Source organism: Zophobas morio, unplaced genomic scaffold (genome assembly GCF_036711695.1).
Source record: "Zophobas morio isolate AGI-343-1 ecotype UQ-CSIRO unplaced genomic scaffold, CSIRO_AGI_Zmor_V1 ptg000027l, whole genome shotgun sequence".
NCBI classification, from domain to species: domain Eukaryota; kingdom Metazoa; phylum Arthropoda; class Insecta; order Coleoptera; family Tenebrionidae; genus Zophobas; species Zophobas morio.
The window spans coordinates 40,645-57,704 of NW_026972132.1; the positions used below are offsets into that span (position 1 = coordinate 40,645).

The 17,060-nt window shown below is 26.9% G+C and overlaps 1 protein-coding gene across 1 annotated transcript; it reads left to right on the plus strand.

Annotated features, from left to right (window-relative positions):
* Nucleotides 1–13,182: 13,182 nt before the first annotated feature.
* On the plus strand, nucleotides 13,183–14,161 carry LOC135136831 (protein takeout-like). Its single transcript, XM_064066257.1, has 3 exons — nucleotides 13,183–13,333; nucleotides 13,385–13,762; nucleotides 13,813–14,161. The coding sequence occupies exons 1-3, from the start codon at nucleotides 13,276–13,278 to the stop codon at nucleotides 14,109–14,111; spliced, it is 735 nt and encodes a 244-aa protein (XP_063922327.1). The 5' UTR covers nucleotides 13,183–13,275; the 3' UTR covers nucleotides 14,112–14,161.
* Nucleotides 14,162–17,060: the final 2,899 nt, after the last annotated feature.

The following is a 17,060-nucleotide window of genomic DNA, read 5'->3' on the forward strand; positions in this document are numbered from 1 at the left end:
TTTTTCCGTTTTTGCTCTAGTTCAATTTCTCAATTTTTAGATTTTTCGACTTTTCGATGTTTTGATGTTTCGATCTCTGGATGTTTCAGTTTTCAGATTTTTCGTTGTTTCGAGTTTTTGACTTCTGGGTTTTCCGTTTTTCGATTTTCCAATTTTTCGATTTTTCAATTTTTCTATATTAAAATTATTTTATTTTAATTTTAAATTTTACTTTGAGAATTTTTCAAGTACTCTATTTTTCAGTTTTTCGATTCTTCAATTTTGCGATTTTCTTAAATTTTGAATTTTCGATTTAGTTATTCTTCGATTTTTCGTTTTTCAAATTTTAAGTATTCAAGTATTCAAGTTTTTGGATTTCACAATTGTCCGATTTTCCGTTCTTTCATTTTCGTTTTTTGAATTTTGCACTTTTTAGACTTTTAAGTTTGTTAATTTTTTACAATTTCTACATTTTTTAAACTTTTCATTTTATTTTTCCATTTTTCGATTCGACAAATCGAAAAACCGAAAAATTAAAAGTTGAAAAATTAAAAAATCGAAAAACTGAAAAAACGGGAAATTTCTAAACCAAAAAAGTAGAAATCGAAAATTTTCAAACCGAAGAACTGTAGAGACGAAAAAGTGAAATATTGGAAAACTAAAAATCGTGAAACAAAAAAATTGCAGATTTCGATTTTCCAATTTTTGGTCATTTCAGTTTTGGAATTTTTCAATTTCTCGATTTTTCAGTTTTTCGATTTAATTTGAATTTTCGATTTCTTGATTTCTCGATTTTCCAAATTTTCTATATTTTAGATTTTCAATTTTTAAAATTTTAGATTTTTCTATTTCTCGATTTCGCGATTTTTCAGTTACTCGAATTTAAAAATTTTAAATTTTATCGGTTTTTGATGTCGACTTTTTGGGTTTTTTTTGTTCGATTTATCTGTTTCTCAATTTTTGCATTTTTCTATTCTTTTATTTATCGAGATTTCAATTTTTTGAATGTTCAATATTTCCATTTCTCGTTTTTTTTTTTGAAATTTGAAAATTTTCAATTTTTAACGTTTCAATTTTTCAATTTGGGCGTATTTCGATTTCTCAATTTTTGGCTTTTTGATTTCTCGATTTTTTAAGTTTTCGACTTCTGGACATTTCAGTTTCTGAATTATTGGATTTCCCAATTTTTCATAATTTCAGTTTTGGAATTTTGAAATTTCTCAATTTTTCTCTTTTTCGATTCTTCCATTTACCGATTTTTCAATTTTTGCGATTTTTTTAAAGTTAGGAATTATCGATTTGGTGATTTCTCGATTTTTCTGTTTTTAAATTTCGTGTTTTCGGTGTTTTAAAAATTTTAACTTATCCAGTTTTTTGATTTCGCAATTACCCAATATTATGTTCTGAAATTCCCTATATTTCATTTTTTGGATTTCGTTTCAAAATTTTAATTTTTCAATTTTAATGTTTTAGATTTTTCGATTTCTTGATTATCCGATTTGTCAGTTCTTCCAATTTTTGGCTTAGATTTTTCTGTCTTTTCATGTGTTTCCATTTCCCAGTCTTACCATTTTTCGACTTCTCGGTTTTCGATTTTTCGATTGTTAAAATTTTTCATTTTTCGATTTTTCTATTTTTCGTTTTTAAATTTTTCAATTTTCAGTTTTTCGATTTCTGTTTCGATTTTTTGACCTTTAGATTTCTCGGTTTTAAATATTTTGTTTTTAAATTTTTCGATTTTTCGATTTTTCCACTCTTCGATTTATCGAGATTTCAATGTTTCGATTTTTTGATTGCTGAATTCTTCAATTTTAATATTAAATTTTTCAATTTTTCGATTATTAACTGTTCGATTTTTCCGTTTTTGCTCTAGTTCAATTTCTCAATTTTTAGATTTTTCGACTTTTCGATGTTTTGAGGTTTCGATCTCTGGATGTTTCAGTTTTCAGATTTTTCGTTGTTTCGAGTTTTTGACTTCTGGGTTTTCCGTTTTTCGATTTTCCAATTTTTCGATTTTTCAATTTTTCTATATTAAAATTATTTTTTTTAAATTTTAAATTTTTCTATTTCTCCATTTCGCGATTTTTCAGTTCTTCGAATTTTTAAATTTTTAACTTTATCGGTTTTTGATGTCGACTTTTCATTTCTCGGCTTTAGATTTTTGGGTTCTTCAATTCTTGATTTTTCGATTTTTTAATTTTTCTATTTTTCTATGTATCGAGATTTAACTATTCGATTTTTCCTTTTTTGCGTATTCGGTTTTTCAATTTTTGATTTCTTGACTTTTCGCTTTCTCGATCCTTTGAGGGTTCGATTTCCCAATTTTTCGTCATTTTACTTTGAGAATTTTTCAAGTACTCGATTTTTCAGTTTTTCGCTTCTTCAATTTTGCGATTTTCTTAAATTTTGAATTTTCGCTTTAGTTATTCTTCGATTTTTCGTTTTTCAAATTTTAAGTATTGAATATTTCGATGTTTTAATTATTTAATTTTCAAGTTTTTGGATTTCACAATTGTCCGATTTTCAGTTCTTTCATTTTCGTTTTTTGAATTTTGCACTTTTTAGACTTTTAAGTTTGTTAATTTTTTACAATTTCTAGATTTTTTAAACTTTTCATTTTATTTTTCCATTTTTCGATTCGACAAATCGAAAAACCGAAAAATTAAACGTTGAAAAATTAAAAAATCGAAAAACTAAAAAAACGGGAAATTTCAAAACCAAAAAAGTAGAAATCGAAAATTTTCAAACCGGAGAACTGTAGAAACGAAAAAGTGAAATATTGGAAAACTAAAAATCGTGAAACAAAAAAATTGCAGATTTCGATTTTCCAATTTTTCGTCATTTAAGTTTTGGAATTTTTCAATTTCTCGATTTTTCAGTTTTTCGATTTAATTTGAATTTTCGATTTCTTGATTTCTCGATTTTACAAATTTTCTATATTTTAAATTTTCAATTTTTAAATTTTAGATTTTTCTATTTCTCGATTTCGCGATTTTTCAGTTATTCGAATTTAAAAAATTTAAATTTTGTCGGTTTTTGATGTCGACTTTTTAGTTTTTTATTTGTTCGATTTATCAGTTTGTCAATTTTTGCATTTTTCTATTCTTTTATTTATCGAGATTTCAATTTTTTGAATGTTCAATATTTCCATTTCTCGTTTTTTTTTGAAATTTTAAATTTTTCAATTTTTAACGCTTCAATTTTTCAATTTTGGCCTATTTCGATTTCTCAATTTTTGACTTTTTGATTTCTCGATTTTTTAAATTTTCGACTTCTGGACATTTCAGTTTCTGAATTTTTTGATTTCCCAATTTTTCGTAATTTCAGTTTTGGAATTTTGGAATTTCGCAATTTTTCTCTTTTTCGATTCTTACATTTACCGATTTTTCAATTTTTGCAGTTTTTTTAAAGTTTGGAATTATCGATTTGGTGATTTCTCGGTTTTCCTGTTTTTAAATTTCGTGTTTTCGGTGTTTTAAAAATTTTTAATTATCCAGTTTTTGCATTTCGCAATTATCCAATATTATGTTCCGCAATTCCCTATATTTCATTTTTTGGATTTTGTTTCAAAATTTTAATTTTTCAATTTTAATGTTTTAGATTTTTCGATTTCTTGATTATCCGATTTGTCAGTTCTTCCAATTTTTGGCTTAGATTTTTCTGTCTTTTCATGTGTTTCCATTTCTCAGTCTTACCATTTTTCGACTTCTCGGTTTTCGATTTTTCGATTGTTAAAATTTTTCATTTTTCGATTTTTCTATTTTTCGTTTTTAAATTTTTCAATTTTCAGTTTTTCGATTTCTGTTTCGATTTTTCGACTTTTAGATTTCTCGGTTTTAAATATTTTGTTTTTAAATGTTTCGATTTTTTGATTGCTCAATTCTTCAATTTTAATATTAAATTTTTCAATTTTTCGATTATTAACTGTTCGATTTTTCCGTTTTTGCTCTAGTTCAATTTCTCAATTTTTAGATTTTCGACTTTTCGATGTTTTGAGGTTTCGATCTCTGGATGTTTCAGTATTAAGATTTTTCGTTGTTTCGACTTTTTGACTTCAGGGTTTTCCGTGTTTCGATTTTCCAATTTCTCGATTTTTTAATTTTTCTATATTAAAATTATTTTTTTTTAATTTTAGATTTTTCTATTTCTCCATTTCGCGATTTTTCAGTTCTTCGAATTTTTGATTTTTTAACTTTATTGGTTTTTGATGTCGACTTTTCATTTCTCGGCTTTAGATTTTTGGGTTCTTCAATTTTTGATTTTTCGATTTTTTAATTTTTCTAATTTTCTATATATCGAGATTTAACTGTTCGATTTTTCCATTTTTGCGTATTTCGGTTTTTCAATTTTTGATTTCTTGACTTTTCGCTTTCTCGATCCTTTCAGGGTTCGATTTCCCAATTTTTCGTCATTTTACTTTGAGAATTTTTCAAGTACTCGATTTTTCAGTTTTTCGATTCTTCAATTTTGCGATTTTGTTAAATTTTGAATTTTCGATTTGGTTATTCTTCGATTTTTCGTTTTTTAAATTTTAAGTTTTGGATATTTCGATGTTTTAATTTTTTAATTATCAAGTTTTTGGATTTCACAATTGTCCGATTTTCCGTTCTTTCATTTTCGTTTGTTGAAATTTGCACTTTTTAGACTTTTAAGTTTGCTAATTTTTTACAATTTCTAGATTTTTTAAAGTTTTCATTTTATTTTTCCATTTTTCAATTCGACAAATCGAAAAACCGAAAAATTAAAAGTTGAAAAATTAAAAGATCGAAAAACTGAAAAAACGGGAAATTTCAAAACCAAAAAAGTAGATATCGAAAATTTTCAAACCGAACAACTGTAGAAACGAAAAAGTGAAATACTGGAAAACTAAAAATCGTGAAACAAAAAAATTGCAGATTTCGATTTTCCAATTTTTCGTCATTTAAGTTTTGGAATTTTTCAATTTCTCGATTTTTTATTTTTTCGATTTAATTTGAATTTTCGATTTCTTGATTTCTCGATTTTCCAAAATTTCTATATTTTAGATTTTCAATTTTTAAAATTTTAGATTTTTCTATTTCTCGATTTCGCGATTTTTCAGTTATTCGAATTTAAAAATTTTAAATTTTATCGGTTTTTGATGTCGACTTTTTGGTTTTTTATTTGTTCGATTTATCAGTTTGTCAATTTTTGCATTTTTCTATTCTTTTATTTATCGAGATTTCAATTTTTTGAATGTTCAATATTTCCATTTCTCATTTTTTTTTGAAATTTGAAAATTTTCAATTTTTAACGCTTCAATTTTTCCATTTGGGCCTATTTCGATTTCTCAATTTTTGACTTTCTCGATTTTTGATTTCTCGATTTTTTAAATTTTCGACTTCTGGACATTTCAGTTTCTGAATTTTTTGATTTCCCAATTTTTCGTAATTTCAGTTTTGGAATTTTGAAATTTCTCAATTTTTCTCTTTTTCGATTCTTCCATTTACCGATTTTTCAATTTTTGCGATTCTTTTAAAGTTTGGAATTATCGATTTGGTGATTTCTCGGTTTTCCTGTTTTTAAATATCGTGTCTTCGGTGTTTTAAAAATTTTTAATTATCCAGTTTTTGGATTTCGCAATTATCCAATATTATGTTCTGAAATTCCCGATATTTCGTTTTTTGGATTTTGTTTCAAAATTTTTATTTTTCAATTTTAAAGTTTTAGATTTTTCGATTTCTTGATTATCCGACTTGTCAGTTCTTCCAATTTTTGGCTTAGATTTTTCTGTCTTTTCATGTGTTTCCATTTCTCAGTCTTACAATTTTTCGACTTCTCGGTTTGCGATTTTTCGATTGTTAAAATTTTTCGTTTTTCGATTTTTCTATTTTTCGTTTTTAAATTTTTCAATTTTCAGTTTTTCGATTTCTGTTTCGATTTTTCGACCTTCCAGTTTTTAGATTTCTCGGTTTTAAATATTTTGTTTTTAAATTTTTCGATTTTTTGATTTTTCTACTCTTCGATTTATGGAGATTTCAATGTTTCGATTTTTTGATTGCTCAATTCTTCAATTTTAATATTAAATTTTTAAATTTTTCGATTATTAATTGTTCGATTTTTCCGTTTTTGCCCTAGTTCAATTTCTCAATTTTTCGATTATTAACTGTTCCATTTTTCCGTTTTTGCTCTAGTTCAATTTCTCAATTTTTAGATTTTTCGGCTTTTCGATTTCTCGATGTTTTGATCTCTGGATGTTTCAGTTTTCAGATTTTTCGTTGTTTCGATTTTTCGACTTCTGGGTTTTCCGTTTTTCGATTTTCCAATTTCTCGATTTTTCAATTTTTCTATATTAAAATTATTTTTTTTAAATTTCAAATTTTTCTATTTCTCCATTTCGCGATTTTTCAGTTCTTCGAATTTTTGAATTTTTAACTTCATCGGTTTTTGATGTCGACTTTTCATTTCTCGGCTTTAGATTTTTGGGTTCTTCAATTCTTGATTTTTTGATTTTTTAATTTTTCTATTTTTCTATGTATCGAGATTTAACTGTTCGATTTTTCCATTTTTGCGTATTCGGTTTTATAATTTTTGATTTCTTGACTTTTCGCTTTCTCGATCTTTGAGGGTTCGATTTCCCAATTTTTCGTCATTTTACTTTGAGAATTTTTCAAGTACTCGATTTTTCAGTTTTTCGATTCTTCAATTTTGCGATTTTCTTAAATTTTGAATTTTCGATTTAGTTATTCTTCGATTTTTCGTTTTTCAAATTTTAAGTATTGGATATTTCAATGTTTTAATTATTTAATTTTCAAGTTTTTGGATTTCACAATTGTCCGATTTTCCGTTCTTTCATTTTCGTTTGTTGAAATTTGCACTTTTTAGACTTTTAAGTTTGCTAATTTTTTACAATTTCTAGATTTTTTAAAGTTTTCATTTTATTTTTCCATTTTTCAATTCGACAAATCGAAAAACCGAAAAATTAAAAGTTGAAAAATTAAAAAATCGAAAAACTGAAAACACGGGAAATTTCAAAACCAAAAAAGTAGAAATCGAAAATTTTCAAACCGAAGAACTGTAGAAACGAAAAAGTGAAGTATTGAAAACTAAAAATCGTGAAACAAAAAAATTGCGGATTTCGATTTTCCAATTTTTCGTCATTTAAGTTTTGGAATTTTTCAATTTCTCGATTCTTCAGTTTTTCGATTTAATTTGAATTTTCGATTTCTTGATTTCTCGATTTTCCAAAATTTCGATATTTTAGATTTTCAATTTTTAAAATTTTAGATTTTTCTATTTCTCGATTTCGCGATTTTTCAGTTACTCGAATTTAAAAATTTTAAATTTTATCGGTTTTTGATGTCGACTTTTTGGTTTCTTATTTGTTCGATTTAGCAGTTTCTCAATTTTTTCATTTTTATATTCTTTTATTTATCGAGATTTCAATTTTTTGAATGTTCAATATTTCCATTTCTCGTTTTTTTTTTGAAATTTGAAATTTTCAATTTTTAACGCTTCAATTTTTCAATTTGGGCCTATTTCGATTTCTCAATTTTTGACTTTTTGATTTCTCGATTTTTTAAGTTTTCGACTTCTGGACATTTCAGTTTCTGAATTTTTTGATTTCCCAATTTTTCGTAATTTCAGTTTTGGAATTTTGAAATTTCTCAATTTTTCTCTTTTTCGATTCTTCCATTTACCGATTTTTCAATTTTTGCAATTTTTTTAAAGTTTGGAATTATCGATTTGGTGATTTCTCGGTTTTTCTGTTTTTAAATTTCGTGTTTTCGGTGTTTTAAAAATTTTTAATTATCCACTTTTTGGATTTCGCAATTATCCAATATTATGTTCTGTAATTCTCGATATTTCATTTTTTGGATTTTGTTTCAAAATTTTAATTTTTCAATTTTAAAATTTTAAATTTTTCGATTTCTTGATTATCCGATTTGTCAGTTCTTCCAATTTTTGGCTTAGATTTTTCTGTCTTTTCATGTGTTTCCATTTCTCAGTCTTACCATGTTTCGACTTCTCGGTTTTCGATTTTTCGATTGTTAAAATTTTTCATTTTTCGATTTTTCTATTTTTGGTTTTTAAATTTTTCAATTTTCAGTTTTTCGGTTTCTGTTTCGATTTTTCGACCTTTCAGTTTTTAGATTTTTTGTTTTTAAATTTTTCGATTTTTGGTTTTTCTACTTTTCGATTTATCGAGATTTCAATGTTTCGCCTTTTTGATTCCTCAATTTTAATATTAAATTTTATATTATTCGACTTTTTGATGTTTTGAGGTTTCGATCTTTGGATGTTTCAGTTTTCAGATTTTTCGTTGTTTCGACTTTTTGACTTCTGGGTTTTCTGTTTTTCGATTTTCCAATTTCTCGATTTTTCAATTTTTCTACATTAAAATTATTTTTTTAAATTTCAAATTTTTCTATTTCTCCATTTCGCGATTTTTCAGTTCTTCGAATTTTTGAATTTTTAACTTTATCGGTTTTTGATGTCGACTTTTCATTTCTCGGCTTTGGATTTTTGGATTCTTCAATTCTTGATTTTTCGATTTTTTAATTTTTCTATTTTTCTGTGTATCGAGATTTAACTGTTCGATTTTTCCATTTTTGCGTATTTCGGTTTTTCAATTTTTGATTTCTTGACTTTTCGCTTTCTCGATCGTTTGAGGGTTCGATTTCCCAGTTTTTCGTCATTTTACTTTGAGAATTTTTCAAGTACCCGATTTTTCAGTTTTTCGATTCTTCAATTTTGCGATTTTCTTAAATTTTGAATTTTCGATTTAGTTATTCTTCGATTTTTCGTTTTTTAAATTTTAAGTATTGGATATTTCGATGTTATAATTTTTTAATTTTCAAGTTTTTGGATTTCACAATTGTCCGATTTTCCGTTCTTTCATTTTCGTTTTTTGAATTTTCCACTTTTTAGACTTTTAAGTTTGTTAATTTATTACAATTTCTAGATTTTTGAAAGTTTTCATTTTATTTTTCCATTTTTTGATTCGAGAAATCGAAAAACCGAAAAATTAAATGTTGAAAAATTAAAACATCGGAAAACTGAAAAAGCGAGAAATTTCAAAACCAAAAATAAAAATCGAAAATTTTCAAACCGAAGAACTGTAGAAACGAAAAAGTGAAATGTTGGAAAACTAAAAATCGTGAAACAAAAAAATTGCAGATTTCGATTTTCCAATTTTTCGTCATTTAAATTTTGGAATTTTTCAATTTCTCGATTTTTCATTTTTTCGATTTAATTTGAATTTTCGATTTCTTGATTTCTCGATTTTCCAAAATTTCTATATTTTAGATTTTCAATTTTTAAAATTTTAGATTTTTCTATTTCTCGATTTCGCAATTTTTCAGTTACTCGAATTTAAAAATTTTAAATTTTATCGGTTTTTGATGTCGACTTTTTGGTTTGTTATTTGTTCGATTTATCATTTTGTCAATTTTTTCATTTTTCTATTCTTTTATTTATCGAGATTTCAATTTTTTGAATGTTCAATATTTCCATTTCTCGTTTTTTTTTGAAATTTTAAATTTTTCAATTTTTAACGCTTCAATTTTTCAATTTTGGCCTATTTCGATTTCTCAATTTTTGACTTTTTGATTTCTCGATTTTTTAAGTTTTCGACTTCTGGACATTTCAGTTTCTGAATTTTTTGATTTCCCAATTTTTCGTAATTTCAGTTTTGGAATTTTGAAATTTCTCAATTTTTCTCTTTTTCGATTCTTCCATTTACCGATTTTTCAATTTTTGCAATTTTTTTAAAGTTTGGAATTATCGATTTGGTGATTTCTCGGTTTTTCTGTTTTTAAATTTCGTGTTTTCGGTGTTTTAAAAATTTTTAATTATCCAGTTTTTGGATTTCGCAATTATCCAATATTATGTTCTGTAATTCCCGATATTTCGTTTTTTGGATTTTACAATTTTTCGATTTTTTAATTATAGATTTTTTAATTTTTCGGTTTTTCGATGTTTCAATTTCTCCAATTTCCATGTTTCAAAATTTTGATTTTTCATTTTTAAAATTTAAAATTTTTCGATTTCTTGATTATCCGATTTTTCAGTTCTTCCAATTTTTGACTTAGATTTTTCTGTCTTTTCATGTGTTTCCATTTCTCAGTCTTACCATTTTTCGACTTCTCGGTTTTTGGATTTTTCGATTTGCAATTTTTCGATTGTTAAAATTTTTCATTTTTCGATTTTTCTATTTTTCGTTTTTAAATTTTTCACTTTTCAGTTTTTCGGTTTCTGTTTCGATTTTTCGACCTTTCAGTTTTTAGATTTTTTGTTTTTAAATTTTTCGATTTTTGGTTTTTCTACTTTTCGATTTATCGAGATTTCAATGTTTCGCCTTTTTGATTCCTCAATTTTAATATTAAATTTTTCAATTTTTCGATTATTAACTGTTCGATTTTTCCGTTTTTGCTCTATTTCAATTCCTCAATTTTTAGATTTTTCGACTTTTTGATGTTTTCAGGTTTCGATCTCTGGATGTTTCAGTTTTCAGATTTTTAGTTGTTTCGACTTTTTGACTTCTGGGTTTTCTGTTTTTCGATTTTCCAATTTCTCGATTTTTCAATTTTTTCTATATTAAAATTATTTTTTTTAAATTTTAGATTTTTCTATTTCTCCATTTCGCGATTTTTCAGTTCTTCGAATTTTTGATTTTTTAACTTTATCGGCTTTTGATGTCGACTTTTCACTTCTCGGCTTGAGATTTTTAGGTTCTTAAATTTTTGATTTTTCGATTTTTTAATTTTTCTATTTTTCTATATATCGAGATTTAACTGTTCGATTTTTCCATTTTTGCGTATTTGGGTTTTTCAATTTTTGATTTCTTGACTTTTCGTTTTCTCGATCTTTGAGGGTTCGATTTCCCAATTTTTCGTCATTTTACTTTGAGAATTTTTCAAGTACTCGAGTTTTCAGTTTTTCGATTCTTCAATTTTGCGATTTTCTTAAATTTTGAATTTTCGATTTAGTTATTCTTCGATTTTTCGTCTCTTAAATTTAAAGTTTTGGATATTTCGATGTTTTAATTTTTTAATTTTCAAGTTTTTGGATTTCACAATTGTCCGATTTTCCGTTCTTTCATTTTCGTTTTTTGAATTTTGCACTTTTTAGACTTTTAAATTTGTTAATTTTTTACAATTTCTAGATTTTTGAAAGTTTTCATTTTATTTTTCCATTTTTTGATTCGAGAAATCGAAAAACCGAAAAATTAAAAGTTGAAAAATTAAAACATCGGAAAACTGAAAAAGCGAGAAATTTCAATACCAAAAATAAAAATCGAAAATTTTCAAACCGAAGAACTGTAGAAACGAAAAAGTGAAATGTTGGAAAACTAAAAATCGTGAAACAAAAAAATTGCAGATTTCGATTTTCCAATTTTTCGTCATTTAAGTTTTGGAATTTTTCAATTTCTCGATTTTTCAGTTTTTCGATTTAATTTGAATTTTCGATTTCTTGATTTCTCGATTTTCCAAATTTTCTATATTTTAGATTTTCAATTTTTAAAATTTTAGATTTTTCTATTTCTCGATTTCGCGATTTTTCAGTTACTCGAATTTAAAAATTTTAAATTTTATCGGTTTTTGATGTCGACTTTTTGGTTTGTTATTTGTTCGATTTATCATTTTGTCAATTTTTTCATTTTTCTATTCTTTTATTTATCGAGATTTCAATTTTTTGTATGTTCAATATTTCCATTTTTCGTTTTTTTTTTGAAATTTGAAAATTTTCAATTTTTAACGATTCAATTTTTCAATTTTGGCCTATTTTGATTTCTCAATTTTTGACTTTTTGATTTCTCGATTTTTTAAGTTTTCGACTTCTGGACATTTCAGTTTCTGAATTTTTTGATTTCCCAATTTTTCGTAATTTCAGTTTTGGAATTTTGAAATTTCTCAATTTTTCTCTTTTTCGATTCTTCCATTTACCGATTTTTCAATTTTTGCAATTTTTTTAAAGTTTGGAATTATCGATTTGGTGATTTCTCGGTTTTTCTGTTTTTAAATTTCGTGTTTTCGGTGTTTTAAGAATTTTTAATTATCCAGTTTTTGGATTTCGCAATTATCCAATATTATGTTCTGTAATTCTCGATATTTCGTTTTTTGGATTTTGTTTCAAAATTTTAATTTTTCAATTTTAAAATTTTAGATTTTTCGATTTCTTGATTTTCCGATTTTTCAGTTCTTCCAATTTTTGACTTAGATTTTTATGTCTTTTCATGTGTTTCCATTTCTCAGTCTTACCATTTTTCGACTTCTCGGTTTTAGATTTTTCGATTGTTAAAATTTTTCATTTTTCGATTTTTCTATTTTTCGTTTTTAAATTTTTCAATTTTCAGTTTTTCGATTTCTGTTTCGATTTTTCGACCTTCCAGTTTTTAGATTTTTCGGTTTTAAATATTTTGTTTTTAAATTTTTCGATTTTTTGATTTTCTACTCTTCGATTTATCAATTTATAATTTTCAAGTTTTTGGATTTCACAATAGTCCGATTTTCCGTTGTTTCATTTTCGTTTTTTGAATTTTGCACTTTTTAGATTTTTAAGTTTGTTAATTTTTTACAATTTCTAGATTTTTTAAAATTTCCATTTTTTGATTCGAGAAATCGAAAAACCGAAAAATTAAAAGTTGAAAAATTATAAAATCGGAAAACTGAAAAAACGAGAAATTTCAAAACCAAAAATGTAAAAATCAAAAACTTTCAAACCGAAGAACAGTTGAAACGAAAAAGTGAAATATTGGAAAACTAAAAATCGTGAAACAAAAAAATTGCAGATTGAAAAAAGATAGATTACAAAATTAGGACACTGAAAAAAATAAAAACAATAAAGAAAATAAAAACCGAAACGAAAAATTCATGGAGGAAGCTTTCGACTACTCCGGTGGACAGTGAAAGCGCTTCGAATAAAATCATCCACAAAATCACTGCGGTGTTTCATTCGTGTTCCACATTCCTGTATTTGTTTTAATTGAGAGGTCGTTAGTGTTCATTTTACAGGTGGAACTGGTTTCAAGGGTATTTGGAACACACGTCGCCAACCATTTGGGAGTATAATTTTCCAGCAGAGCGTCTAATTGCTTTTATTACCTGGAACCTTCAAGCAAAAGTTCCTAGAATAATTGTTGATGAAACCGGTTTAACAAGCCTGAGCTGCCAGTCACTGTAAATTTTTTCAACTAAAAAAAATTTTGAATTGTAAACAGGGTTCTTTTGACAGGAGCCACGAATAAATTAACCTAGGCATTATAATCAGATTAACAACAACCAAAAACGCGCTATAAAAACGCACCGTTTCTTTCCTACCACGATTAGTTCAGCCATGAAGTTCGTCCTAGCGTTGTTGGTCTCGTTAGTGTGCACCCAAGCCTCCAAATTTCGTAAGTCCTAGCCCGATTTTACCCCTTTTTCGGACAATTTTGTCGTTCTAGCCCCCAATTTCAAAAAATGCAGCCGCAAAGACCCCAACATCGACAAGTGTTTTTTGGAGGCGGCCCAAATCGGGGTTAACCAAGCCACCAAGTACTACTCCCAAATCGGCCTGGCCAGTTTCGCCCCCCTGGAAATCTCGGAACTGAAAATCGGAGCCGGATCCCAGTCGGTGGTCAACGTGGAGCAAAATTTCAAAAACTGTAAACTGTACGGGATTAGCGAAGCCAAAGTGGACGAGTTCGGGTTCGACTTTGAGGGGAAGTTCGCCCATGGGAAAGGGTTGATTCCCGAAATTAAGATGCTATGCGACTACGAGTTGAACGGGAAAATCCTGCTGCTGCCGATAGTCGGGTCAGGATCCAGTACTATAATTCTGAGTGAGTACTAAAAATTATTTTGGTGTCTGTGTTTACCGGGTTTTCTTCAGGGAATATCAAAGTGGTGGTGCGTTTTGACTACGAAGAGGAGCCAAAGAATGGGAAAACGTACTTCAAGTTCGTTTCCAACAAGTTGTCCCTCGAGCCGGATTTCGTTTCGTTCGATTTTGAGAATTTGTTTAATGGGGATAAGCAGTTGGGGGATAATGTGAATAAGGTTTTGAATGAGAATTCCAACGAAGTGTTTGCTGATGTTCGGTCGGGGTATGAGAAGGGTCTGGGTTTGGTGCTGCAACACATTATTAATAATATGTTTTCGAAAGTTTCGGAGGAAGAGGCTTTTGATTAATTAAGGGTGTTCAAACAGTATTGTAGTTTTAATAAATTTATAAACACGAATTGAGCGTTTTATTTGTGGTTGGATTTTTGCGATGAGGTCGTTGAATAATTTTGGTTGGTAATACTGTGGAATTTTTCGTGGTGCCGACGACTGAGACATGAGAGTATTTAAAACAAAGCAAGCAATTAAAACAACCAATTCATGTGGACGTTATGTCGCATTTTGTTGTTTGGTAATTTCTCCAGTGAAAAATGTGGCACTTCGTACTTAATTAGCACGAAAGCTTTGGAAAAGACAAAAAATAATACCATTACAAGGTTTATTCATGAAGGTTTAACGAACTTTATTCTTCCGGAACCAGTTCAAGACGAAAAAATCATATAATCATCCGATCAGATAGTTGCTGACAAAAAAAGAAAGAATAATGCAAAATTCATACAAGTTTTACGACTCTAAAATGCCAAAACTAAAAAATTTGTAAATGGAAAACGCAAAGTTTTGAAATTCAAGAATCCCAGAATTCGAAAATCCAACAATCCACGAAATCAAAATACAGTCAGGAATTCAAAAATTCAAGAATCGAGGAAATCAAGGATCGCATAAATTGGATATACCAGGAAACAAGGATCTAAGAATTCGAGGTTCTAAGGATTTAAGAATTTAAGAATCAAAGAATTGAAGAATTCGAAGAACAAATTAATTATCTGTGAATTTCAGGATTTAAGGATTGAAGTATCCAAAAATTAAAAAATAAAAAAGCCATAATTTAGGAATTCAAAAATTATACAATCCAAGAATTCAATAAACACGTGTCCGTGGAAAGAAATAAGAATCCAAAAATCTAAGACCCAAAAATCTAACAATCGAAAATTTCAAGAATTCAATAACTTTAAAATATCAAAAATTCACGAATTCAAGAATCCAGGAATTTCGATTTCCAAGAATTTAGATATTCAACAACTCTTGAATTCAAGGATCAAATTAATTATCCAAGAATTCACGAATCCAAGAAACCAAAATTCCAGGAATCCAAAAACTCGAGGAACCAAGTATCTAAGAATTCAAGAATCCAAGAATTCATGAAACCAAAATACAATCAAGAATTCAGGAATTCAAAAATTCAAGAATTCAGGATATCAAGGATCAACCAAATCTGGTATACCAGCAAAAGAAGGATCTAAGAATTCAAGAATAAAAAAATTGAAGAATTCAAGGAACAATTTGACTATCCGAGAAGTTCAGGATTTAAAGATTGAAGTATACAAAAATTCAAAAATTCAAGAATATAAAAATCAATAATTCAAGAATTCAAAAATTATAGAATCCAGGAATTCAAAGAAACACGTGTCTATGAAAAAAATAAGAATCCGAAAATCCAAGAACCAAAAATCTAACAATCGAAAATTCCAAGAATTGAATAATTTAAAATTTCAAAAATTCAAGAATACAAGAATCCAGGAATCTCGGATTTCAAGAATTTAGGTATTCAACAACTCTTGAATTCAATGATCAAATTAATTATCCAAGAATTCACGAATCCAAGAAACCAAAATTTCAGGAATTCAAAAATTCGAGGAACCAAGTACCTAAGAATTCAAGAATCCAAGAATTCATGAAACCAAAATACAATCAAGAATCAAATAAATTAGGTGTGCCAGCAAAACAAGGATCTAAGAATTCAAAAATGAAAAAATTGAAGAATTCGAGGAACAATTTGATTATCCGAGAATTTCAGGATTTAAGGATTGAAGTATACAAAAATTCAAAAATTCAAGAATATAAAAATCAATAATTCAAGAATTCAAAAATTATAGAACCCAGGAATTCAAAGAAACACGTTTCTATGAAAAAAATAAGAATCCGAAAATCCAAGAACAAAAAATCTAACAATCGAAAATTCCAAGAATTCAATAATTAAAAATTTCAAAAATTCAAGAATACAAGAATCCAGGAATCTCGGATTTCAATAATTTAGGTTTTCAACAACTCTTGAATTCAATGATCAAATTAATTATCCAAGAATTCACGAATCCAAGAAACCAAAATTTCAGGAATTCAAAAATTCGAGGATCCAAGTACCTAAGAATTCAAGAATCCAAGAATTCATCAAACCAAAATACAATCAAGAATTCATTAATTCAAAAATTGAAGAATTCAGGATATCAAGGATCAAATAAATTAGGTGTGCCAGCAAAACAAGGATCTAAGAATTCAGGAATCCAAAAACTGAAGAATTCGAGGAACAATTTGATTATCAGAGAATTTCGGGATTTAAGGATAGAAGTGTACAAAAATTCAAAAATTCAAGAATACAAAAAGCAATAATTCAAGAATTCAAAAATCATAGAATCCAGGAATTCAAAGAAACACGTGTCTATGAAAAAAATAAGAATCCGAAAATCCAAGAACCAAAAATCTAACAATCGAAAATTCCAAGTATTCAATAATTTAAAATTTCAAAAATTCAAGAATACAAGAATCCAGGAATCTCGGATTTCAAGAATGTAGGTATTCAACAGCTCTTGAATTCAATGATCAAATTAATTATCCAAGAATTCACGAATCCAAAAAACCAAAATGTCAGGAATTCAAAAATTCGAGGATCCAAGTACCTAAAAATTCAAGAATCCAAGAATTCATGAAACCAAAATACAATCAAAAATTCATTAATTCAAAAATTGAAGAATTCAGGATATCAAGGATCAAATAAATTAGGTGTGCCAGCAAAACTAAGAATTCAAAAATCAAAAAATTGAAGAATTCGAGTAACAATTTGATTATCCGAGAATTTCAGAACTTAAGGATTGAAGTACATAAACAAAAATTCAAAAATTCAAGAATACAAATAGCAATAATTCAAGAATTCAAAAATTATAGAATCCAGGAATTCAAAGAAACACGTGTCTATGAAAAAATAGAAATCCAAAAATCCAAGAACCAAAATTCTAACAATCGAAA

Excerpts from the sequence above, each read along its gene's own strand:
- LOC135136831 (XM_064066257.1), top strand. The coding sequence starts at position 13,276 with ATGAAGTTCGTCCTAGCGTTGTTGGTCTCGTTAGTGTGCACCCAAGCC. Across the intron at positions 13,334-13,384 it reads CACCCAAGCCTCCAAATTTC|CCCCCAATTTCAAAAAATGC; the intron begins GTAAGTCCTAGC and ends TTGTCGTTCTAG. Across the intron at positions 13,763-13,812 it reads ATCCAGTACTATAATTCTGA|GGAATATCAAAGTGGTGGTG; the intron begins GTGAGTACTAAA and ends GGTTTTCTTCAG.